The 25554-nt window shown below is 33.3% G+C and overlaps 10 protein-coding genes and 1 non-coding gene across 11 annotated transcripts; 6 read left to right on the plus strand and 5 right to left on the minus strand.

The window, feature by feature from the left end:
* Positions 1–107: 107 nt before the first annotated feature.
* On the plus strand, positions 108–1226 carry BCD1 (Bcd1p; the record flags this gene model as incomplete). The annotated part of the gene is made up of 1 exon (XM_001646692.1): positions 108–1226. One exon carries the CDS (start codon positions 108–110, stop codon positions 1224–1226), a length of 1119 nt encoding a protein of 372 aa, XP_001646742.1.
* A 634-nt stretch (positions 1227–1860) lies between these two features.
* Positions 1861–3699, plus strand: SRP101 (Signal recognition particle receptor subunit alpha; the record flags this gene model as incomplete). The annotated part of the gene is made up of 1 exon (XM_001646693.1): positions 1861–3699. The coding sequence occupies one exon, from the start codon at positions 1861–1863 to the stop codon at positions 3697–3699; it is 1839 nt and encodes a 612-aa protein (XP_001646743.1).
* A 125-nt stretch (positions 3700–3824) lies between these two features.
* On the minus strand, positions 3825–7058 carry HRQ1 (ATP-dependent 3'-5' DNA helicase; the record flags this gene model as incomplete). The annotated part of the gene is made up of 1 exon (XM_001646694.1): positions 3825–7058. The coding sequence occupies one exon, from the start codon at positions 7056–7058 to the stop codon at positions 3825–3827; it is 3234 nt and encodes a 1077-aa protein (XP_001646744.1).
* A 288-nt stretch (positions 7059–7346) lies between these two features.
* Positions 7347–7428, plus strand: Kpol_1023trna1. The gene has a single exon. It is a non-coding gene; the product is annotated as a tRNA-Ser (tRNA).
* A 336-nt stretch (positions 7429–7764) lies between these two features.
* Positions 7765–8517, minus strand: SPO13 (Spo13p; the record flags this gene model as incomplete). The annotated part of the gene is made up of 1 exon (XM_001646695.1): positions 7765–8517. One exon carries the CDS (start codon positions 8515–8517, stop codon positions 7765–7767), a length of 753 nt encoding a protein of 250 aa, XP_001646745.1.
* Positions 8518–9452: 935 nt separating this feature from the next.
* On the plus strand, positions 9453–10163 carry ARD1 (peptide alpha-N-acetyltransferase complex A subunit ARD1; the record flags this gene model as incomplete). Its single annotated transcript, XM_001646696.1, has 1 exon — positions 9453–10163. The coding sequence occupies one exon, from the start codon at positions 9453–9455 to the stop codon at positions 10161–10163; it is 711 nt and encodes a 236-aa protein (XP_001646746.1).
* Positions 10164–10408: 245 nt separating this feature from the next.
* Positions 10409–11446, minus strand: VPS29 (retromer subunit VPS29; the record flags this gene model as incomplete). Its single annotated transcript, XM_001646697.1, has 2 exons — positions 10409–11305; positions 11399–11446. The coding sequence occupies 2 exons, from the start codon at positions 11444–11446 to the stop codon at positions 10409–10411; spliced, it is 945 nt and encodes a 314-aa protein (XP_001646747.1).
* Positions 11447–11788: 342 nt separating this feature from the next.
* Positions 11789–13222, minus strand: DIA4 (putative serine--tRNA ligase DIA4; the record flags this gene model as incomplete). Its single annotated transcript, XM_001646698.1, has 1 exon — positions 11789–13222. One exon carries the CDS (start codon positions 13220–13222, stop codon positions 11789–11791), a length of 1434 nt encoding a protein of 477 aa, XP_001646748.1.
* Positions 13223–14061: 839 nt separating this feature from the next.
* TDA3 (Tda3p) lies at positions 14062–15567 on the plus strand (the record flags this gene model as incomplete). The annotated part of the gene is made up of 1 exon (XM_001646699.1): positions 14062–15567. The coding sequence occupies one exon, from the start codon at positions 14062–14064 to the stop codon at positions 15565–15567; it is 1506 nt and encodes a 501-aa protein (XP_001646749.1).
* Positions 15568–18698: 3131 nt separating this feature from the next.
* On the plus strand, positions 18699–20234 carry Kpol_1023p61 (cytochrome P450; the record flags this gene model as incomplete). Its single annotated transcript, XM_001646700.1, has 1 exon — positions 18699–20234. The coding sequence occupies one exon, from the start codon at positions 18699–18701 to the stop codon at positions 20232–20234; it is 1536 nt and encodes a 511-aa protein (XP_001646750.1).
* A 197-nt stretch (positions 20235–20431) lies between these two features.
* Positions 20432–24955, minus strand: SPP41 (Spp41p; the record flags this gene model as incomplete). Its single annotated transcript, XM_001646701.1, has 1 exon — positions 20432–24955. One exon carries the CDS (start codon positions 24953–24955, stop codon positions 20432–20434), a length of 4524 nt encoding a protein of 1507 aa, XP_001646751.1.
* Between the last annotated feature and the right edge of the window lie 599 nt (positions 24956–25554).

Here is a 25554-nt window from a genome sequence, read left to right on the forward strand (position 1 = left end):
ATAGTTAAGAAGAGAGTTGATTAAAAGATTAATGTTGTTGTTGTTTTGGGACTGATATTGTTGTTGTTGTTGTATGAGAAGGGTGATATAGTGAGGTTCAGATTGATATGAGTCAGTTGTGTGAAGTTTGTGGGCTGAACGAGTTCAAATACAGGTGTCCAAAGTGTTTGAAGAGGAGTTGTTGTTTAGAGTGTAGCAAAAAACACAAGTTCGATGAAGATTGTTCTGGATTGAAGTATGAAAGCACTGAATATATATCTAGTGAGGTGATAAAGGGTGCTGATGATGAGAAGTACGAGTCGAACCATCTGGTTCAGAGGGATTACAATTTTTTGATGAAGATCAAGAGGGATTTGGAGTTGAGTGCGACTGATTCCAAGATGAAGAATAGGACTATCTTGCAACAGCAAGGGAAAGGTAACTACAGGGTTTCGAAGCCAGTGTCAGTATCTTCAGAGTGTCACAGTGTAGTGAGAAGGGGAGTAAATTGTCTGCTGTTGCCCAGGGGTATGCAGCGGTCGCTACAAAACAAAAGTAAATGGGATAAACCGTTAGATCTATTCGTATGGACGTTAGAATGGGTGTTGTTTCCCATGTCAGGAGACAATGGTAATGATGTGTTTTCCCATTTAAGTCACAGGGTGAAAGAAACAAACACTGTCGTTGAAAGCATGGGCAAGATTATTTTCAACAAGTGTTGTGAATACTATAATCTTTCGAAGGCTGATACAGATGACAAAGCCAATGGGGTAGAGACCAAACAGGAGAGGACCGATCTTTTGGTAAATTGTGGGCTGAAATTTTACACGAAGCATTTCCCTGAGCATATCCCAACGATGATGGATTCTAAAAAATTGATTGAAATAGAGCCATCAAACGTCTGCATTGGTGAAATTTTCAGAAACAAAACAGTGATAGAGTTCCCAACGATATTTGTAGCGTTGGATGTCAACGATATACCATCAGAGTTCGAGATAGTTGGGAGGAAAACAGACGTTGTTGAAACGCAAGAAGAAGAATCTGGATCAGATTCCACAAGCAGCAGTAGCAGTAGCAGTAGCAGTAGCAGTAGCAGCAGCAGTGACGAAGCACCAATGGAAGAACCGTCAACAAACAACGGAGCATCCAGCACATGTTTTAGAAACACAGAAACCAACGAGAGTGACTGCGACAGTGACAGCGACGATTATACCCCCGGTGTCAATCTAGACTTTATGGCATTCTAATCACAGGTCATCCCCATACAATCTGTCCAATTCTGGCAGTGTCGTCGACCTCTTGTATTCAATTTCTTTATAGCATAATCCTTCCCTCTTAGCCTCGGAAGATAGTTTCTCAATACAAATGTAAACCAAATATATAATTAGATACACACACACATACAGGATCATTCAAATGCATACGTTTCATCTAAATCCAAGCAAGTCATCAACAGTTCCATCAATCAGACCATTGCTGTCATCTCATCTCATCTCGTTTCCCAACAGTTGTACGCCACTTTCTCTGCGGATATCAGATTTCTCAATCGTATATCAAATTTCAGAATTGGCTGGCATTGGAAAAGAAAGAAAGTGAAAAAAAACAGACGTTGAACAACACTTATAAAACTATAAAACTTTGGGTTATATAACAGGTTATTGTTGGTTGGACAAGGGACTGTACTGTTGCTAGTGATTGGTTAGTGTTTGTCTAATTGGTGGTATTGGGTTATTCTTTGATCTGTCTTTGAAGGCTTTATTTTAGAGAAATTGGGATCGAGATAGTTAGAGATCGAACAATAGAGGAAAGCCAAAACAAACAAAAGTTAGAGCAAGAGGTGTATTATTATAGTGATTCATTTAACAGATAGATATTATAAGGATGTTTGATCAGTTGGTTATTTTCACCCCGACCGGTGAGGTTTTGTATGAGTATAATCCTTTGAATAAGAAGGCCATGTTGAATCAGGTGAATGCTTTTATTTCACATTTGGTTAATATGCCAGTGTCAAAGAAGGATGATATTAATAGTAAACTGACCATTATTAATGTCACCCAGGAGAAATCGACTCGTAGTTTTTCTGCTATGTTTCACATTTCGAAACAACCTGAGTTGTATTTTGTAATAACTTACGCTGAACAATCGTTAGAACTTAATAATGAAGCAGAATCTACTTTGAATTTGGTGCTAGCGTTATGGGACTCGTTGGACTTGAATCAAAGCATATTGGAGAACATGAAGGGAAAGTCAGGGAAAAATGAACATAATTATTGTGAAGTTTTGCAGGATTTAAATGAAACAATAAAGACATTTGATAAATATTTTATTGCTAAATATGAAGATTCAATTAAAAAAATTGGAACTTCAACAACTTCAAATAAAAACGTAAAGGAAAAATCAAATGTTAAAGGCAATAATTCAAAGGATTCTATAAGTAAACAAAATAAAAATCAAAGCAATACTAAGTCTGGTGGGAGAAAATGGGGGAGAGATGGTAACATGGTAGAAGAATTTCATGGTGATACTTCAACTTTGGATTTTTCAGAAGACTCTAAAAATGGTACTCCTACTTCCAATTTGGTTTTAGACCCAACTTTTGATAAAGATTCTTTTGGTGAGAGAACAAATAAAGGTGAATTTTTAATCAAAGAAATTGACGATCTCCTATCTTCAAACCAAAAGGAACAAAACATTTCTGATGCAAAGACTAACTCTACTTTAAATTCTGCATTCGGGTTTTTGCAAAAGCATTTGTTAGGTAACAAGACAATTACTGATGATGATTTAAAATCAGCATTGACTAAATTAAAAGATCAGTTAATTACTAAAAATGTTGCCCCTGAGGCAGCAGATTTCTTAACCCAACAGGTTTCTCGTGATTTAGTAGGTTCCAAAACCGCAAATTGGACTAGTGTCGAAAATGCTGCCCATGAATCATTAACAAAAGCTATTACACAGATATTGACTCCAGGTGTTTCTGTCGATTTATTACACCAAATCCAAAAGAAGACCAGTCAACCAGGCCCTGACGGAAAGAAGGTACCATACGTATTCTCTGTCGTTGGTGTAAATGGTGTTGGTAAGTCTACCAACTTATCTAAACTTGCCTTTTGGTTATTACAAAATAACTTAAAGGTACTAATTGTAGCGTGTGATACTTTCAGATCTGGTGCTGTTGAACAATTAAGAGTCCATGTAGAAAATTTAGCTCAATTAACTGATGAATCTCACGTCCGTGGTTCAAAAAATAAAAGAGGTAAAAGTGGTAACGATTACGTTGAATTATTTGAAGCTGGCTATGGTGGTTCAGACTTGGTTACTAAGATTGCTAAACAAGCTATAAAATATGCAAGTGATAACGATTTCGATATTGTTTTAATGGATACCGCTGGTAGAAGACATAACGATGCTACATTAATGTCGCCATTAAAGTCTTTTGCAGAACAAGCGAAACCAGATAAGATAATTATGGTTGGTGAAGCATTAGTTGGTACAGATTCAGTTCAACAAGCCAAAAATTTTAATAATGCATTCGGTAAAAATAGAAACTTAGACTTTTTTATTGTCTCCAAATGTGACACGGTAGGAGGAATGTTAGGTACCATGGTTAATATGGTATACGCTACTGGTATTCCTATCCTGTTTGTGGGTGTAGGTCAAACATATACTGATCTAAGAACCTTAAGTGTAAAATGGGCCGTTGATACATTAATGTCCTAAGTTCTATATGTATATATTATATAATGATGTATTTACATTTGTAATTGATATCCATAGATAGATTTATCTCTGAACTCTTCCTGTAATATCAGATACATAGTATATCAAATTTAATGATACTTTAACTAATCAATTTCTTCTTTTACAGTTGACTGATATGGCTCTATGTTTTTGTTTATCCTAACATCTATAATTTGAAAATCGTCACTAAAATTAACATGCCCGGTAACTGGAATGATGGTTTCGACTTTAATTTCAGGCATATTTGGTTCGGGACCATCCTTTATTTCATCCAAGAAATCTTCTTCTTTATGGCCAAGAATACAATGTAATAATACCATAGAGCCTGGTTTAGATAACACCAAACTTCTCTCCTTACAAAATGACGCTGCCACACAATTTGGACAACCATCCTCACAGGGGCACTCTCTAATTCTCTGTAATGTTCCTTCTAGAATATCATCAATATGTTCAAATGCCTTTACACTTAGGCCTGATCCATATTTACCACCCTTAGAGTCATAAAATACTAACCTTGCTGGACGTTTTCTGCTTGTCTGTCTTTCTGCGAATTCTTTTTCTGGTGCCTTGCATTCTGTCGAGATTTCATCAACACCTGCTACAATGAATCTAGGAAGCAATCCAATAATAGCATGTGTAGCTGCATGAATAGCGCCAGCTACGTTTAGACTTTTCTCGTTACAAATTTCAAGTGCCCTTACGGGGAGGTCGATCCAAAATCCTTTAGAATTGATTATAACTGGAGGATTATGTGTTTCTACAGCATCTATAATTCTATTTTGTTTATCAACTTTAAAAAAACCAAAAACAATGATAGTGCTTTCAATTTTCCCAAAATAGACAGGAATATCACTATCTTTAAGAGACCGAACTAATTCAATTTCTTTTGGATCAACATCTGTAAAATCCCTCTGACTTGTAATCCAATCAACATCAACCCTTTGTACTTTTGCATAACGTTCGTCAGGATTGAATTCCTTGATTAGATACGGATAACCTTGATGAATAAAAATTCCACCATCATATAAGGTAAAACTTGTTCTTGAAGCTTCAATTTCTTCGATAATAATATTTCTCCCATTAGTTATATCAACTACTGCAAATTCATCTTCTTCCACACCTCTGAGTGAAACAAACTTAGATGGCCATGGCAAAAATCTATTGTGTGTATTATAACCATCTACAGTGTGTTGTAACCTTTCATGACAAATGGTTGATAGATATTTGGAATTAAAATATTTTTCATCACGTTCAATTCTTATTGGCAATTCAAATGCCGCACATTGTATATGGCCTTCGAGAATTAGTATATTATCAAAATCAAGAATCAATTCTTGGTAGGAATCTGGATTTTTATCTTCCAGCAAAATCTCAGAGTGGGCAACATAATGTTGATCTGTTGGGTTGTCTGATGCAACAACAATAGTCATCGAATCTTTTCTTCTTCTACCAGCTCTACCACTTTGTTGATGGAAGTTTGCTAAGGATAATGGAAAACCACACATCAGAACTGCATCCAAGTTACCTATATCAATACCCAATTCTAAAGCATTAGTTGAAATAACCGCTCTCAAATTACCGTGAAACATCTCTCTTTCAATTTTACGTCTATCAGATGCAGAGTAACCACCTCTATATGACATTACTTCAGTAATAAGGTCTTCCCTCCCCATTTCAATGAAAATACTTCGCACTTCTCTCATTAGCAATTCACATACTCTTCTTACGAAACAAAAAGCAATCGTTCTTACATTATTTAAAACTAATTGTACCAAAATTTTTGCAGACTCACCTATAAAGTTTTCTCTCTTTTTTACATGTTGTGAAAGAACAGGTGTATTCCATATCACTAGGTGCTTGGCACCTCTTGGGGACCCATCTTCATTTATTAATGTTACCTGATCTATACCAAATATATTTTTCATATGAGTTATTGGCTCTTTTAGTGTAGCTGAACATGAAATGAATTGGATTGACATATTGTCATAATAGTCGATACATAACCGCCTTAGTCTTCTTAATACTAATGCCACATGAGAGCCAAATAAACTCTTATAAATATGCAATTCATCAACAACAACCAATTTCAGATTATAAAGGAAAAACCTCCAATTTGGATGGTTAGGCAGTATACTTGTATGGATCATATCAGGGTTGGTGAAAATAACTCTTGCATTCTTTCTAATATGTGTCCTGAGATTTTGTTCTGTATCCCCATCGTAGGTATCAACGACAATATTTGAAAGTTCAGGGATTTTTGATAATAATTTCTCAAAGGCTCTTTTTTGATCTTGCGCTAATGCTTTTGTAGGGAATATGTACATAAATGTTGAATTTGGTTTCTTTAAAAGAAGATCGATGGCTGTCAATTGATAAATTAACGACTTACCTGAAGAGGTAGATGTAGTTATAATAACGTTTTGACCATGATGAATAGCATTGACTGCATCTGCTTGATGGGAGTAAAACCTATCATGTTCAATTGCTTGGTAGACTTCTGGTGATAAGGAAAAATCCAAATCAGCATAAGAAGCATCTCTCTCTTCTATGATATAATCCTGTTTGATTTGAGAAGTATACATTTCAGAAGATTTTAAAATATCAATCATTCCTGGGATTGTAGGTGTCAATACACCGTTGACATTTTCCACCAAAGGTTTTGAAGATTTTTCTTCCTTTGCCTTAAGCATTGATATAATAGGGTCTTCATATTCTTTTTCCTTTGGGATTAACTTTTTGGCAATCGAATGAAGTTCAGCTATAGGTTCTAGACCTTTTCTAAGATTCTCATCAATAAATATTTCTAGTTTAGTTTCAAAAACTTCCTTCCTTTTCATAACCATTTTTTTCATCTCATCTGTTGAATAATCAGGTAGTCTAACTTTAGGTGCAGATTTATCATCACCCCATGTCCTTTTCATATTACCATCAACAAATTCAAAAATCAGTATTTGTGAGGTTTTAGGTTCTTCAAACTCACTAGTGATACTTTTCAATTCAAATATATCATTATCCTTTTGCTGATAGCCACCGTTGTTAAAATCGAATACTTTAGTTTCAGTGAATATCTGATTCTCATCAATATATTTAAATATACATTCTCTTGGTAGAATGGCACATATTTGTGCAAAATCAAATTCTGTTATTTCTCTTTTCAATGTATCTTGTATAGGTTTCTTTAACCTTTCAAATGTTGGTATTACATGTTTTCTGCAAAGCAGAAAGGTGTATAGTGTATTTAACCTAAAGAAAAAGCTCTTTAAATGTTTAAATTCATTTGAATCAATATGACTTTCTTCAGTTTTTTGTCTTTTTACAGAGACGTTATTATCCTCCATAATGTTATGGCTATTTTACAACAATACTTTTAATGATTAGAAGCAGATGAGTAAATTGTCAATTTCAAATTCGGTTAACTTACTTTTAACTGCTTTCTTTGCTTTCAGAAGAATTTCGAATTTTGAAAGCAATCAAGACTAGTTCAAAACGAAAGTATATTATTGTATGTATAGCTTGTTAAATTGGCCATTTTAGAGCAGTTCAATATTGGTACTGGGAGAATAATCTATTTTAAATGATACACAAATGTGAAGACAATAAATCTCTTTAACAAGACAAGAATTATTGGCAACTTGGCCGAGTGGTTAAGGCGAAAGATTAGAAATCTTTTGGGCTCTGCCCGCGCAGGTTCGAGTCCTGCAGTTGTCGAATTTTCTTTTTTTGCTTGATTAATTTTTTTTCAAGTATTAACAAGTACCTGACAAACTGCGTGGCACTCATTCATAGTGGCTTTAAATCGTCAGTAAATAGATAGATAAGGTGGATGACAAACTGTCATTGTAACACTTTTCGAAGCCACTAGAGGTCAATTAACAATATTCTCCTAACAAACCCATTTAAATAGAATGTAGACGTTGAATATTTATTGAAGTATACTTCTCCTTGTATCACTATATATATTTTATTTGATAATCTAGTTCAATGAAGTTGTGTCGTGACTATGCTTCACTAGCAATAATTCTGAAATATGGACCATAACGATTGTTATGAACTTGTACTTCCTCTATAAGTAGCTTCACCACCACTGGATATATAGCTTTCTATATCACTTTCGACCTGATTAATATTTGTAGTCATATTTCCTTTATCACGAGATTGTTTGTTGATTGGACTATTTGTAATTGTTATCACAGGTTGACCTGAGTTTTGATCACTCGAGACAATATATTTTAATTTATCTGACACTTGTTTATGACATATTGAAGTTGGGTTTTTATACTTCATATAATTTCTTTTATTGTGCAGTGGGGAGTTATTCTGCATCAAGTATTGATCTTCGTATTGCTGGTAAATAGGAGTACATTGTAGAGCATTGGAATGATGATAAACGTTGATGTCGTCTAACTCCAAAGAAGAGAAGTCATCATCGTCTATTTGGGAGTAATCTGAGGCGGACACCATGGGAGTTGAAGTTCTTTCAGGAGGTTGATCAAAATCTTCTATGGTCAAAGAATCCTCCATATTATTCTGTTGTTGTAATTCTTTTGTATCATAATAAGTAGTCGAGTCAGCAGCACTTTTGAAATTCAGATAATTACCTGAACTGTACCTTAAGTCTGGTTTATTGCTTAATACCATTCTTTTCTTTATCTGATGTTTCTCAGAGCAATTAACTTGTTGATGCTTCCTTGATGGTTCATTACGATTCACTGATTTAGATATGTTAGTTGCTTTTGATTTTAAAGGAATAATATTATCATGTTGTTCATTCACAATTCTGAATTTACGTTTACTCATATTCTTAAACAGAATGACCTCATACAAACAGTATGGTATTACTCGATAACCCAAAATCAGCGGCAAAATCTATACCAAAAAAAAAAAAGAAGAATAAAACAGATCGAATCTCTACAACTACTCTATCACTATTTGTCGCTACTAATACGATTTATAGACCTTCCAAGAAATATCCACATACTTTACATACATCAGTGAAAATCAAAGAAACTTACTCTGACAGACGAACGTGATGATCTACTACAAATAAGATCAACCGTCCCCTTACAAGAAACAATAATCAATCATCATTGCCCTCTATCGTAAGAAAAAAAAATTAAAAAAGGGAAGATCAACCATTATCAACTACTTTTGACAATCGATATAAGAAGCAAGACATCCAATCCAATCTGCTTAAAACAAGAACAATCAAGAACAATCAGTGATATATCCAATACTTACACATCACAATGAAACAATCAATCCACGACAATTCAATTCACCATTAATCGCAAGAAACTATAAAGATAATATCCATCATCAACATCAAAATCAACATCAAAATACTTTAAAAGTTGGGAACTTTTGACCTTTCCAATACTAACACCATCAAACAAGTTACCAATACCATCGAATAAGTCAGTGAAAAGTCATTATTGTCGCTATTTTGAAATTGTTTGACGTCGTCGTGCATTTGAGTTCCTTCAAAATGATGAAACTGAGATTGATTAGCTTTGAAATTTTTGATTAGAATGCAAAAAACTAATGGACTTTGATATTGACGAGATATTTATGATAGTTGGGTTTTTATAAAGCTATCTTGTTGGTTCTATAAGGTGTTATTCAACTTTACTGATTCAATTGTGTTGGTGGGAGCTTTCCTCTTATTTTTTTTTTTGGTAGAGTGTTGGATAAGTTGAGCAAGACATAGCGTTTAGCACAAACATATTAGGAAGATGCCAATTACTATAAGAAGGGCTACTGTCAACGATATCATTTGCATGCAAAATGCAAATTTGCATAACTTGCCTGAGAATTATATGTTGAAGTATTATATGTATCATATTTTATCATGGCCAGAGGCTTCATTTGTTGCGATTAATACTGATTGTTCTAATGAGATTTCAAATATTGAAGATAAGGATGAGGAATCTTTAGAGATTGAGGATGTTGAAAATTCCAAGATGGTAAAGTTAGACCCTACTTATGTTGGGCCAGGTGAGAAATTGGTTGGCTATGTGTTGACTAAAATGAATGATGATCCTGATCAACAAAACGAACCACCAAACGGCCACATAACGTCCTTAAGTGTTATGAGAACTTATAGAAGAATGGGTATTGCTGAAAAATTGATGAGACAGGCATTATTTGCATTGAGAGAAGTTTATAAAGCTGAATACGTTTCTTTACATGTTAGAGAGTCCAATAGAGCAGCTTTGCATTTATACAAGGATACTTTGGAATTCGAAGTTCTAAGTGTAGAGAAAAGTTATTATCAAGATGGTGAAGATGCTTACTCGATGAAGAAAGTATTAGATTTAGATGAATTGCATCCAAAGAATTTTGCTCATCGTGGCAAGGATAAAGAAAATGTCTTGGAAGATGACTTGGAAAGTGATCTCTTGGAAGATATTTTAAAGGAAGGTATCGAAAGTATCGTTGTATAACAAAAAGTCATGTAATGTTTAAATACTTCCCCAGTAATATATATATATATATACATATATGCATATAGGCTAAATCTATATATTTGGGACAAGCAGTAATTATAATTTCAAAATTCAAGATCTGGTTTTGCTTTATTTCATCGACCAAGTAGGTATTCGTAATTCATATCATAAATCTATATAACATCATTAACTACACAAAAATCTTATATGTATATTTTAATATTAAAGTTTATATCTTATCATCAACTTTCCTTAGTATAAGAAATTTTATCAACTTTTACTTCACCATCCATATACAAGTAAATGTATAATGTGCATGTAGACTCTTCAATATCAAGAAGAGTAAAACTTGGAATATTTGATCCTGATACTTCGAATTCAGACATATCAATATCTAATTCGATATCTTCAATATTCTTTTCCCCTTCTTTACTTTCTGGTTCTTGATCTTGTTTAAGATCAGTCCCATTTGCATTGCTTACAGCCTCTGTTTTATTGCTTTCAGCCTCTGCTTTATTGTTATTATTGTTATTCTTCTTCTTTTTCTTCTTCTTGGATTTCTTATTTTCTTTAGAATTGTTATCGTTCTCTTCCTCTTTTACAGATTCTTCCTCTTCTTTCACAATCTCTTCTTCTTTGGTCGAGTCTGTATTTAGTGATTTATCAATTCCCGTGATTTCCTCATCAGATGTTTCAATATTTGTAGATATTGGCCAATCTGTATTAAATGCACCAGTGCAACTACCAGGGTTCACGAAAAATTTACCTTCCAAAGTATATGCCTCTACATTATGAGTACCACCCCACAACAATATATCTACATCCAATTGCCTTGCCAATGCTAAAAGGGATAACGGGTCTGCCTTTGGTACAATCATATATCCACTACAACAACCTATCTTGAAATTCCCTACTTTTATCACAGCATTAACAGGAATTTCATTCTCAATTGGATTGTTATCCTTACCGGTAGAAAGAAATTTCAAGTTATCAAATTCACCCCTTACCATTGTAACATTAGGTGAAATGTCGTTTACAAATTTCAATAAACTTGGTGACTTAGTGCAATTGCCCAACAAAACAGATCGTGAAATCTTGTTTGAAACATTCAAAAGCTTCTTAAACTTAATTGGCAAGTCCTGATAACAAAATGTACTATGTTAGTAAAAAATTATTCAAATCGATCATAAAGTTATTTCACATTGTAGCCTTAATTAGGCTGTTAAACATACAATTGCCCTATCTGGAATATGTGCATCAGCGAGTGCAAGCAATAACATCTTTTGCAACCTAGAATTGTGCTATACCTGAACCTCGATACACCAATAGCTCCCAAATATCAAGTAGATACAAGTTTCTATTGATAGTTTTAGTCTTGTTAGATACTTATATATACATGGATAGATGAATTTAATCAACGATATTTAATATTTTACTTTTGTTAAAATCACCGTCACGTGATTTGAATATTTTGATATAAGAAAGCAATTCCTATATATATATAGAGAGAGAGTATGTGTGTGTGTGACAATGCATTAAAAGGTGACATTAAATTGACTATATTTACTGAATTCTTTATCGTGAAGGTCTAATTTACTTATTATATACATGGTTGCATTAGATTATATTTGGGAGATTCCACCCATATATTTTTGTAAAACTTTTGGTACTTCAATTAAATTGGTATCAGGGTTGTAGAAATTTTCTACGATGGCAAGTATTATTCTTGGGATTGCCATTGCTGTACCATTTAAAGTATGAACGTATTCCAACGAATTTGTTGTGTCATTTTTATACTTTGTATTCATTCTTCTGCTTTGGAAGTCTGTGCAATTTGAGGTTGAAGTAATTTCACCAAAGCTTCCTCTACCTGGCATCCAAGCTTCGATGTCATATTTTTTGTAGGCTGGGGCACCTAAATCGTTTGCAGGCATGTTTAACAATTTAGCAGATAATCCCAATGATGTGACCAGATCAACCTGGAAATTCTTCAAATCTTCTAATAAACGTTCACTATCCGCTGGTTTTGCCCAACAGAACAATTCAACTTTTGTAAATTCATGAACTCTGTATAGACCTTTAGTGTCACGACCTCTTGCACCAGCTTCAGCCCTAAAACTTCTAGAGACTCCAACTAATTTCTTTGGACCCTTAGTCAAGTCCAGGACTTTGTTGATTCCCAAACCTGCCAAGGTGATTTCTGCAGTTGCTATCAATCCGCTTTGCATATCTTCAATATGATATATCTGTTGTTCGTTATTCATATCTCTTGGTCTAAACCCACAAGCATCGATGACTTCATTCCTAGCAATAGTCGGTGGGAAACACAATTCGAAGCCATTTGCCATGGCTTGTTCAATAGCAAAGGAAACTAGTGCATGTTCTAGTTGAGCACCTCTGCCCAATAGATAATACCAAGAGTTCCCAGAGATGGCTGAAGCAGTTTTAAAATCGATCAAACCTTTATCGACCATAATCTTGACATGGTCTCTATCTGGATCATTGGTATAGTTATCCTTTGGATTTATCCAATGTACTATCTGAGGGTTTGAAATCGGAGTAGTTTCATGTATTAAATTTGGTAAAGAAGAACAAAAATCGTCAATTGAAGATTTAAGTAATTTCAATTGATTTGAATACTCAGTGAAATTTGTTTTCAATGATTTCAATTGATCCAAGTATGAGTTCAGATTATTTTTATCAGATTTGATCAAGTTTTCAATTTTTTTACGATTGACTTGAACCAAAGAAATACTATTACTCAATTCATTACAACGATTATAATTACTAGACAGACTGTTTAACGAGTTCAACAGTTCCAATTCATTAGTTAACTTTCTTGATTTAATAGAGTCTTGGTAGAGGGAGACGTTTGAGATAATTGATCTAACATTGAAGGAAGCCTTTGAAATCGATAGTTTTGCAATAGAAGTAGAAAATAACCTTCTCATAGTTGAAGTGATGACATCAATTTCATAAATAGAAAGTAGATATATGATTAATATATCTCTTGTCAATACAGAAACAAGAGTGTGCTCCAGATTGAAAAGTTTCATAATTTCGAATCGGATTTTAAAAATGTGATGTGATGTGATGTAATATATCCATTGGGAGGCCAGTGGAGCGTAAAGAGAACAAGAACAAGAGTTGATGGTGAATTGACAAAAGAAAATGGCAATGGGTAAGAAACAAACAACGACAAGACTAGACAAGACAAGCCATAAGAAATAAGAATCGTTGTATAAGAAGGTTCGATCAAGAGTGAGGAATCGAGAGAAAGAGAGACGTGGGGGTGAAGGAGGAGGGAGGGAAGGAAGGTGGGGGTGCGGTGGTGATGTCAAGTCAGTAGGGGGACCCCTTGCAATAAGCAATATATCATTGGTTTAGTTTTACTTATTGTTTAATAGAGTCTATACACTTTCGAAAATATACATGATCACATTTGCTATTCTTAACTTGTTTATATACAATATATATACTCACTCTCTCTGTTCTGTTCTGGTTTGCATTTGAAATAACAAACGAACAAACAATCAAAGCCATCCCTTTCAGTTAACCTCTATTACATTTTACGACGGTTATGTGATTTAATAAGCAATGGGAATAGTTTCTTGTTCTTTCTTGTTATTCTTATTGTTGATGGTCTGGTACTCTTTATGAAACCCTTGTTCTTGTTCTTGTTCTTATTCCTGTTCTTGTTCTTGTTCCTGTCTTTGGTTATGATTTGTAATTGTAAAATTTTATTTAGTTGCACTCTCCCATTTTTAATTTTAGAATTTCATATTGTTTTAGTTGCTATATAAGGAGATATCTTTATCTTTCAAGTTTTGTTCATTGTTAAAAGTTCAATACTATATCTTGCATAAGACGCAATAGAGCAACTGTGTGTTACGTTATGGCTCTGGATTTTATTGAAATTGATTACAAGACTGTCCCTAGTCCAAATGCTGCCGGAAAGAAGCATATCGTTATTGTAGGTGGTGGGATCATTGGTGCCTGCACTGCATTTTATCTGACGAGACATCCAAAGTTTAGTGGCCAAGATATCAAAATCACTTTATTCGAGACAACTGAGGTTGCAGGTGGGGCCTCTGGTAAGGCTGGTGGTTTGCTGGCTTCCTGGGCTTTCCCTGAGGAAATCGTCCCTCTCTCTTTCCAAATGCATCAGGATTTATCTGATGAGTTCAACGGTGAGGAAAACTGGGACTATAGAAGGCTACCTACTGTCTCTTTGGAGGCTGATTTGAGATTGCAGAATGCTAACCCTAATACGAATTTGAATTCTGTCTATGGTTCTGACAAAACGCATTTTGGATTGAAGAACAAGAATAGAAGTGGGAAACTCAAATCACTGTTGAAGGATGACGATAGTTCAAGCATATCTAGCAACAGCAAAGTCAATGCAGGTTCTCTACTTAAAAGTAAAATTAATAATGATGATAACGACTATAATGATACAAAAAATAACGATAGCAATGATGACGACGACGACGATGACGACGAAGATTGTCTCGAGTTGGACGTGGATCCAAACGGTTTACCGAAAGATCTGACCTGGATTCGCAGATTCATGGTAAAAGAATGGTCTTCTCTAGGTAGTGTGGATTCCACTGCCCAGGTCCATCCAATGAAGTTCACAAGATTCATGTTATCAAAGGCAATCGAAACCGGTGCTGTTGAAGTCGTATTGGGCAAAGTAAGTAAGATTAATATGGATGATAACGGTGTAGCAAACTCATTGCAGTTTATCCCTACCACTCCAGGTTATCCATCTCAAGATCCTATAGAAATTAATAATGTCGATAAATTGATCCTCACCATGGGGCCTTGGACCAGTAAAATTTTGCTAGATTGCCCAATATCAGGTTTAAGGGCTCATTCCATCGTCCTGAAACCAAGAACAGAAGATGATGAAAAATTGTTAGCCAAGGAATTAACCCCTTTTGCTTTGTTCTCGGAATTGCAAATAAATAAGAATCAAACCTTTTCACCTGAAATCTATTCAAGAAAAGATGAAATTTACGTATGTGGTGAAGGTGACACTTTAATGGAATTACCAGAGACATTAAATGATGTTACCATTGTCCAAGAGAAATGTGATGAACTACTTTATTATGCTTCAAAAATACTAACTCCTTCCATCATTGAAAGTAGTAGTGTTTTGGTAAGGCAGGCTTGCTATTTACCTGTATTAAATGTATCAACAAGTTCAGGTCCATTAATTGGTGAAACTAATGTCAAAAATCTTTTCATTGCCAGTGGCCATTCCTGCTGGGGTATTAACAATGCCCCTGTGACAGGAAAAGTATTGTCAGAGATAATTTTAGATGGCGAAGCCAAATGTGTTGATATTTCTTCATTGGATCCAACTGCTTATTTCGATGCCAGTATATTAGATTAGTCTCATTCAATCAATGTATTCAATCATTTTTCCTTCTTATTATTATTTGATAATTACTAATATTCAAGAAGATAAAAATAAAAAAGTTTAATAGGTGTCCATTTTATTTATCATTATTCTTTAAAGATGTTCAGGGGTAACTGTATATTTTCTGAATTAGTGGAAAATATCTTACTTAATTTTTACATCAGAAATATAAAAGTAAATCGTTTACTTTTCTGTAATATCTATTCATTCATGTAAGATGCTAATATAAATACTGTATATACTAATAAAAGGTGGTAGAATTGTTTTACCATAATATATTATAAAAGACCGAAAAATATCCTATTTATAGATAACTTTACTACGGTTCTTTGGATGTTATCTCTAATTGAGCCTTACCAAAAACCTAGATAATCAATCTGTCATAATGATGTAGCTAATACCCCCCCTTTTTTTAATCTTGATGGAAATGGTGTCATTTCTTTTATTTTAATTTACAAAGACCCTTAAGTAATCCTTTTAATGATTAATAGATAACCTGACCAATAATTAATTGACACAACTTTAATATCTTAATAAGATGATATAAAACAAAGAAAAGAGCAATGAATAAAATGAACAGTCCTTAAATTTATATTGTGAACCTCCTTTGTAATTTTTTCACTCAATGCAAGCAAAAGAAGCCAGCTATGCCAATAATTAATAGGTAAACCGGATTTAAACGCAACTAATTAATAAGAACAAATATTGAAAAGAAACCTCAAAGTTCAGCAAGAGGTAGTGTAATATTGTATGGAGATGTATTGAGTTCTCCTGATCCCTCGAAACCCTTACTAAATGGATATTTCAAGACTTTGAACCTAGCAGATATATTCAATCAATAGGTAAAACTATGTGATTCTTCATTAGAGCACTGTAGTGTGTCTGTCTTGGGCTAGTAAAAGGGAAGGTATAGGATAATTCTAAAAATACCTTCCGTAGGTATATTTATTGCAGGTTGATAAGTAGTGTATAAATGTATGTTAATATTTATATGGACCAGACCTACCAGTATCTTGCAATAAGTTTACGTAGAACATAATCAAAATCCATTCTTGATAAATTAATCCGCTAGCCCTGCATGGTTTTGTTCTTCGCTATGAGATCTTGAATTCCCGAGTGACGGAAAAAACTTAAAATTTCAAAAAAAGGGAAATGTTGTTTCTCCGCCAGTTCTCGGTGATAATAGGTATTTATCTCATGCCTGAATGGGTTTCTCCGGTCCAAAATATTCTGAGACGGATTTAAACCCAGCAGTTAACTCACTGTAAAAAGTATCTTTTTGTAATGCTCCTAAACAGGAAATGTGTTCGATTTGTTATTCCACCTCTCCACGTTTATAGAGTTCTTCGGATAAACATCCTCTACGTAGGCGTCTTAAAATTGACCTTTTTTGAGAGCAATTAAGTAGAAAACGTGGATAAATATTGGGCGTACATACGTTACGTACATACAATTTTCCCGAATTACTTCACTTATCACTTATATATCCAAAATGCTACTGATAAAAATAAATTTCTATCAATACATTAGTGAAAAATGCGCTCTATACCAAACCATCAACCTGATTATTAACAGTAGTTATTACTGTTATGCAAGACATAGTGTAATATATTGTTTCTGGGCATACGATATATATTATCTGTGCATCGACTTCTCTCATTCAAATGAAATTGAATAAAAAAAAGAAAAATAATACCAGACAAGAAAAGAGGCCAGTTGTGTATTTGACCTAATACAGCTGAATGATTGCGGTACAAGAAGTTTCATGCCAGTTTGAGACAAAACAACCAACAGTCAGTTGTTAAAAATAAAAAATCCAATTAATAAGTGTCCTTGGCCCTCAGGGATTGATTGGATACTGGAAACAAATAAAAATATAACAAAAATAGACAGAAAATTTTCAATACCAACAACTTTAAAAGAAGAAAAATTTCTCGATCAGAATAAAAAAAGAATTCACTTCCCTCGATATTTTCTCTTTTGAAATCTATCTTTTTTTTTTGGTAGTTACTGTACATTGTCTTGTTTCTTAATTTTCACTTTTTTTTTTTTTTATATCCCATTTATTCAAGAATCATCCCAAGAACCTTCCAGCTACCGATTTCTTTTAATTATTTTAATTCCAGCATGGTTCTCTTCTTGACCTGCCTTTGCTCTCAAACAATGTGAAGAAACTTTAACATACAACCAGTAAAAACAGTAAAAGCCAAAAAAAAAAAACCTGCAATTTCTTTTACTTCTTGATTCGATACATCATCGAATCATACATTACAAAACTATTTGTTCCTCGAAATGTTAATAGGTCCAGTACATGTCTTATTTATGTAAGACCAGTTTCTTGGTAAGTATTCTGCTGCATGTTTTCATTTTAAAGTAATTTATTGTAGGATTGATGTTCTATTAATGTAGCTAGAAAGACCTTCTTGCTATGTAGTATACATATCATCTTTTCTATGACTTCTGCTGGTATTTATTTTCATCTAGCACTATGTCATTTGTTCAGTTCTACTTACGATAAATGGAAGAAGCAATGTCAAATTTTATTCGTCCATGAAGTTAAGTAACTTTGGTTCAATAAACCTAATCAAAACTTGTTGTTATTGAACTTCGTGTTCTCTATAAGCTCAACATCTAAAAGTGCCGCTTCTTAGAGGTATCGAGGATGCAGAGTTTTCATTCAGAAGTACAGATCAAGTTGAACGGGTGGTACCGAATGTTACTAGGCTGGGTATTTATTGTTGTTTCGTGGTTTACTATTCCTTTTTATTTTTCGTTACAGCATCATTATTTCGAAATCAGTTAATTCCATAAGAGAATACCTACAAAGTTATCTTAAACTTGTTGATATTGAAAATGTATTAAAAAAAAATCATAATCATATAGTTGTATTTGAAATCGTATTACACTGTCATAAATTACTTTAAATATATATATATATATATATATATATATATAAGTGTATGCTGTTCAACTTCTCAAATATTTTAATAGTTCTGCCTTTGTCCACTGTAAAACTTGTTATATAGTTTCTTGACATAACGCTTAGACTAACCAACCAATCGTGCTAATTTAATAAAACATATAGATAAATTTATACTTTCCAAATGGAATTAGTGAAATCTTTATTATTATTTATTATTTCATTTTCCTTCTGGCAAATTGTCACCATTATAATAGTGACTCCATTGGCTTATAATATATTCTGGCAAGTATATGAGTCCTTTAGAACTGACAGACCTCCCTTGGTAATGCATTGGGTGCCATGGGTTGGTAATTATGCTAGCTATAACTTGAAACCTTACAAATTTCTACAAGATTGCCAAAAGAAACATGGTGACATATTTTCATTTGTAATGTTAGGTCAAATTATTACAGTTTATTTAGGTCCAAATGGTAACGACTTCATTTTTAATGCTAATGTCGACGAAGTTTCTGCAAAAGATGTATATTCAAGAATGACAACACCAGTGTTTGGCAAGGGTGTAATTTATGATTGTGATCACGATAAATTAATTGAACAGAAGAGATTTGTTAAAAAAGCTTTAACTATTGAGTCTTTGAAAAAATATGTACCTTTAATTCAAGATGAAATACAAAAATATTTCACCAATTCAAAATTCTTTAGATTAGGGAAATACAACTCTGGCATTACAAATGTTATGGCCACTCAACCAGAAATGACAATTTTCACTTCTTCAAGAACCTTATTAGGTGAACAATTAAGAAAAAAACTAGATACTGATTTTGCATATTTATACAGTGATTTGGATAAAGGTTTCACTCCAATTAATTTTGTATTTAAAAATTTACCATTAGAACACTTTAGGAGTAGAGACAATGCCCATAAATTAATATCAACTACTTATTTATCTTTAATCAAGGAAAGAAGAGCAACTAACGACATAAAAGACAGAGACTTGATTGATTCTTTATTGAAAAATTCAACTTATAAGGATGGAACGAAAATGACAGACCAAGAAATTGCCAATTTATTAATTGGTGTCCTGATGGGCGGTCAACATACTTCAGCTGCAACTTCAGCCTGGTTTCTATTGCACTTGGCAGAGAAACCTCAAATTCAAGAAGAACTTTACAAAGAGGTAATGGAAGTGCTAGATAATGGTAGACTTCCTCTTACTTATGAATCTCTACAAAAGATGAAGTTAGTTAACCAAACAATTAGAGAGACTTTAAGATTACATCACCCACTGCATTCATTGTTCCGTAAGGTTAGAAAAAATATACCTATACCAAGAACAAATTATATAATTCCAAAACATCGTTTACTATTAGTTTCTCCTGGATATACTCATTTACAGGATAAATATTTCCCAAATGCCAAAGAATTTGATATTCATCGCTGGTCAGATAATCAAATTAATGAATCTGTTGAACATATTGATTATGGTTTTGGAAAAATATCTAAGGGAACTTCTAGCCCATATTTACCATTCGGTGGTGGGAGACACAGATGTATTGGTGAAGATTTTGCATATTGCCAGTTAGGTACACTTTTGGTAACATTTGTCACCAAAATTAAATGGTCTTTGCCTGAAAACAAAGCTATTCCTGAAACTGATTATCAATCAATGGTCACTTTACCTCTAGGGTCTGCTCACATTTTATGGGAAAAAAGATAGGAATTCTCATGATAAAAGCATCTCATATAATATTCAAGTAACTATCTCATACATGTAATTTCCTAAAGGTTGTAATACTAGACATAAACTTATTATTTAAAATTTCATTAATAATACAAACGTTTAATATTAAATTATTATTATGTAAAGTCACTAGCTAGTAGTTTATTTCAACTCAATCTTAGTCTTTAGATTCATTATTCAACTAATTTCGGCTTGTTTATCATTTCAATAGAAGTTACATTTTCTTTTGTGAGGTCAATAGAAGATCCATTATTGTCGTTAGAAACACTAATTCTTGAAGTTTCATCCGATGAGCCATTTGTATCATCTATCTTAATTTGTTTTGATACAACATTAGGTGGTTCAGAGCTCCTTTTTCTTTTTCTATTGGTTCCTTTTGCAGAATCTTCAATTAAGTCTTTCTCAATTCTTCTTGCTACATCCTCACGATTTAAGATATTTGCGATCATATTTAATATTTCGTTCTCAGTAATATTGGAACTACCACTTGTTGAATCTGCTCCTATTCCATTGATTTCTTCATTTTTGATAGTGAATTCAACTTTTCTTTTAGCAAATTCAACTTCGACCCATTCATCTTTTTCATCCTGTGTCAAATCAATAAAATCAGTTTTAGATCTTTTCTTTAATCTGGCTCTGACATCATTTTCCCAATTTTTGACAATATTAGCATTTCTCCATTTTCTCTTCCTTTCTTTGTTAATTTCTTTAGTTAAAATTGACATTTCATTTGCATTTAAGTATAGCCTTGCAAACTTTACACCTGTGGATCTCTTAGTATATCCAGCATTATTACTAGGAATATTAAATTTGGTCTTGTTTAGTGCAGTTGGTTGCTCAGAACTAGTTTTTCTACGGTATGTGGCTATTTTTTTAGGAGTGCCATCAGTTAGTGATTCGTCAAAAGATGTATCGAGTAATATACTTTCATCCTGTTCCACTTTTTTAATAAATCCAGGAGATGGCGGAACTAAACCATCTAAATTTAATATTGGAGCTGGTGGTCTTGTATACGTCCTTTTTCTGGAAGTTTCTAATTTGGAGACTGTATCATTTATAGTTGGTAATAAATTTGTAATTGCGTTGGATATAATATTTGTAAAACTAGGTGGTAATGAAATATTATCTTCATCTTTTGTGTTTGACTTATCAATCTCTTGTTTTACAAGAGTTTCAATAATGTTTCCAACATGATTAGATCGCTTATTCTTTAATGACTCAGATGTGTTATTATCTTGAAATTCAAGAGTTGTTTTTGGAGTTTCTTTTTCATCATCAATTTTAATAATTTCACTGGATATTTCTATATCTTGTAATTTATTATTAATAGAATGAGAGTCAATATTAGATTCCTTTAGCTCCTCAATATCAGTGTCCTTAACAGCTGAAACTTTAGATAAACCTACTACATTCTTAACAACATCTTTATTTGCATTCGTACCATCATTATCATCGACGATGGCACTTATCTTAGGTAATCCGATATCAGATAAAGTTTCTATATTATTGAGAGTATTGTTATTAGTTGAGTTAACCACGGCGGTGGATAATTCATTTGTTTTCTTAATATCTTTTCTAACATCACTACGCAGTTCGTTCTTATTCAATATATTTGATTCTTCAATTTGACTCGATTCTACAATTTGTGAATCTTGAGAACCTATTTTGTTGTCATTGATTTTTGTATTTACCTCATTCAATCCATTGCCTTCATCATGAGATGCTTCAGGTAACTTTTGTTGTAAAGTCAATAATTTTTCTGAATTTTCATTTTCTAATTTTATAACGGATGGTTTGTTATTATTTACATCATCCTTTGTATTAACTTTTTTAATTGATGATAAACTGAATATTGGGATTCTCCTTATAGCAGAATTCTGACTTTTGACTGTGTCAATATCATCTTCAGTTTTGATCTTACGATAATCACGAAATGCATTTCTTCTTGATTTAGTTAGTGTCTGGGCAATTGACTTTTTCGTATGCTGAATAATTGTCATTAAATGTCTAGTAGCCTCCTCTGGTGAAACTCCTGATGCTACCTTAGCCCTTGCTGCAGCTTTTAATGTTTTCACAATTGGGAAAAGAATTGCTGGAACAATACTATTTCTATTATTGATAATGAATGATTGTCTTGAATGCTTGGATAGTTTCTTTGATTTGGTTTTCTTATTTGTTGCCAATTTATCTGAGTACCTTTTACTCTTTCTTCTAGCAACAGGCAATGAATAGGGTGGATTTTGGGGAACAATCCAAGGTGGATGAAATGGAAATTTTTCTTTCCTAACAACCGTCTTTATTGATGGATCATATAAAGAAACAAAGTTAGTTCTATTTTCATTTACTGAAGTGCTAATACTGTCAGATTGTAGTTTAGTCACCTGGTTAGGATTAATTGAAGATGGTGGGGCTAAAACACTTAAATCGACTCTCTTCCTATGAGTTCTGAGATCAGGAATACCGCCTTCCAGATTATTTCTATGTAATTTCTTCTCTCCATTGGATAAATCAATATTATCTCTAGTAAAATTAAATAATGGTATTTTCTTTAATGCAGATAATGGAACTTTCTTGAGTTTTTTGGCCTTCTTTTTCTTTTGTTTTTTGATTTTCTTTGGTTTCTTTGGTTCAGGTGGAGGCATTGTTGCTCTTATGGCAATTTCTTCGGGTGTCCATCTTCTATAAGGCTTCTTTGGAATACCTGATTTTGTCACCCTTAAATCCAACGGATATGGTGGACCCTTGGCGACGATCTCTTCTAATTCCTTACGTTCCAATTCAAGTTTCTCCTTTTCTTCATCCTTTTTCAATTTACGGTCTTCACGTATTCTTTCATTTTCTTGTTTTAATTTTAGTTTTATAGTCCTAATATTGTCCCGGTTTCTCTTTCTTGCAATAGATGATGCCTCCTTTGCCAACTTTAAATACTGCTTCTTTACTAAATCATGTCTGGTAAGGTGCTGTTTGCTAGGCCTTGGGAATCTGGGTAATCTTACGGTTTTTACTTTCTTCACCTTTGGAAGTTTTGGAGCCTTTGGTTTTTTAGTTTTCTTTACTGATTTTGGTACTTTAGATACCTTAACCAATTTAGGAGATTTAGGTACCTTTGGGATCTTTGTAGCTTTGGTTGTTTTTGGAGTTTTGGGTATCTTTGGTTCTTTAGATTCTTTATGCTCTTTTAATTTGCGTGGCTTTGGTTCTTTTGTTATTACCTTCTTTGATTTAGTTTTAGTTGTTGATTTTGATGGAACACTAGGTTTGATTGAAGGTTCCTTTAGTTCAATACTGGGTTTGGAAGGTTGGATTCTTTTCTTCTTTGATACAGTCTTCTTTTTTGGAACATGATCATATGGAGTTAACAGATCAGAAACACCAAAGTCACCTAAACCACGATTAAACTCTTCTACAGTTGACGCGTCAAATGCTTCATTATTTTGCTCTTGAAAAGCTAAAGCCATAGCCTTCTGCATTATTTGATTTAAATCAAAATTTTCCTCCTGAGGTGGCAATAGTTCATTATTCAATTCATCATTTTGTTTTGTCTTTGTCTGCTTACTAACAACTGGTGTCTTGGATACCTTCTTCTTTCCACGTGAAGTTTTTGCTTCTTGAACCTCGTCATTTAATGAAGTATTTACAACCTGATTAACCATTTCAGCAAGTGCTCTAGAGAAATCATCATCATCATATGAATCAGCTAAGATATCCTCACTCTGCTTCTTTTCTTTTTTCTTCCTTTTCTTCGATGCATCTGTAACCTTAGATTTACTTTTCGATTTTGGTTCTTGTGTTTTGCTCTTAGCTTTACTCTCATCTAGCTTTTTACTAGTTTTTGCAACAGTTATCTCTTTAGTCTTTGGAACAGTTGCTTGTTTTGCAGGTTTCTTCTTTGTTGCTGTTTTACGAGATTGCTTAGGCTTAGGAGTTGTGCCCAGTAGTTCTTTTTCAAATGCTTTCAAGGTTGCCTCAACCAATGCTCTTGTCTCTAGATCATCTGATTCATCTTTATCTTCTTCTACAGTACCTTCATCGTGACCTTGTTGAATAAATCCTTTAATGACATCTTCGAAGTTTAGAAGATTATCATTTGGTTCATCCTGAACAGCAACTGGCTCTTTCTTCTTCCTTTTTGATTTTGCTGGTTGTTTCGGTTTCTTCTTCTCTTTCTCAAGAGAGGGTTCTTTTGGTTTCTCATTCTTCTTTCTTCTAGTTGCTTGCTTTTTAGGCTTTGTAGTTTTTGCCGCTGGCTTAGTAGTTTCAGGTTCACCGTCTAACTGTTGTAAAGACTCTAAAATTGCATTTCTTAAATTTTCATCATCTTGATCCAGCTGTTCCGAAGGTTGGGTATCGTTTAAAGGCTCATCTGAAGTCACCAGTTGTGATATACCTTGTTGCAATGCTTGTGCCCAATCTTGATTCTCCTGTAGTTCATTATCATTAAGGTCATTGTTTTCATTAATGTCATTATGTTTAGTGTCATCTAAAGTTTCAATAGCACTTGCCACAGCAGCTAAATCAACATCATCATTACCAAAATCGGGGAGCTCTACGTCATCATGTACATTAAGTATATCTGTATTTTTATCATTGTCATCCAAAGAAACACTGCCTTCATTAGTTAATTCGTTATGGGTACTTAATAAATTCCCTACTAATTCGTTGAAATTTATCTCATCTTCACTATGTCCTTCACTCATCTTGTATGGTATTGATCTCTTTAAATATCCTCTTCGTTATTGTCTATTTATCGTAGTTGTGTTTTGTTTTCTGGTTTTGAATACTTCCAGTGTAATATTTCCCAATAAAATACAGTATGCAGATATCAATACAATGTAGCAATATTAACTTTCAACCTCTACGTAGTCCTTTTTTATAATGAATAAGTTAACTTATTTGTACGTTTTCCTCTAGTATCTTAAAACTACTTTAATATCAGAAACGTCTTTAATAGGAAAAAAAGATTTATCACACTAGTACTTCTATAGTAAATATTAATCTATCTAACGACAACAGTTTACTGTGATCCAAAAAAGTATCTAGTGTAAGTTCAATACTTCTATCTTTATTTAAATCAATATGTTTATTACCTTATGTTTGTATTGATATTACTACTACTCATCTTTACAGGATATTTAAATTTGTTGATAGTTCATCTCAAAACTTCATCACTAAACCGTTCAGAATGAGATATATTTTAACTATGGTGATATTGTTAAAGTTCATTCATAGTAGGTAACAATGGCTATAAAACATACAAACGATTCAGAATGAATGGGATATTATCTTTGTTAATTAC

This window comes from Vanderwaltozyma polyspora, genomic scaffold (genome assembly GCF_000150035.1).
Source record: "Vanderwaltozyma polyspora DSM 70294 KpolScaffold1023 genomic scaffold, whole genome shotgun sequence".
In the NCBI taxonomy this organism is placed as follows: Eukaryota; Fungi; Ascomycota; class Saccharomycetes; order Saccharomycetales; family Saccharomycetaceae; genus Vanderwaltozyma; species Vanderwaltozyma polyspora.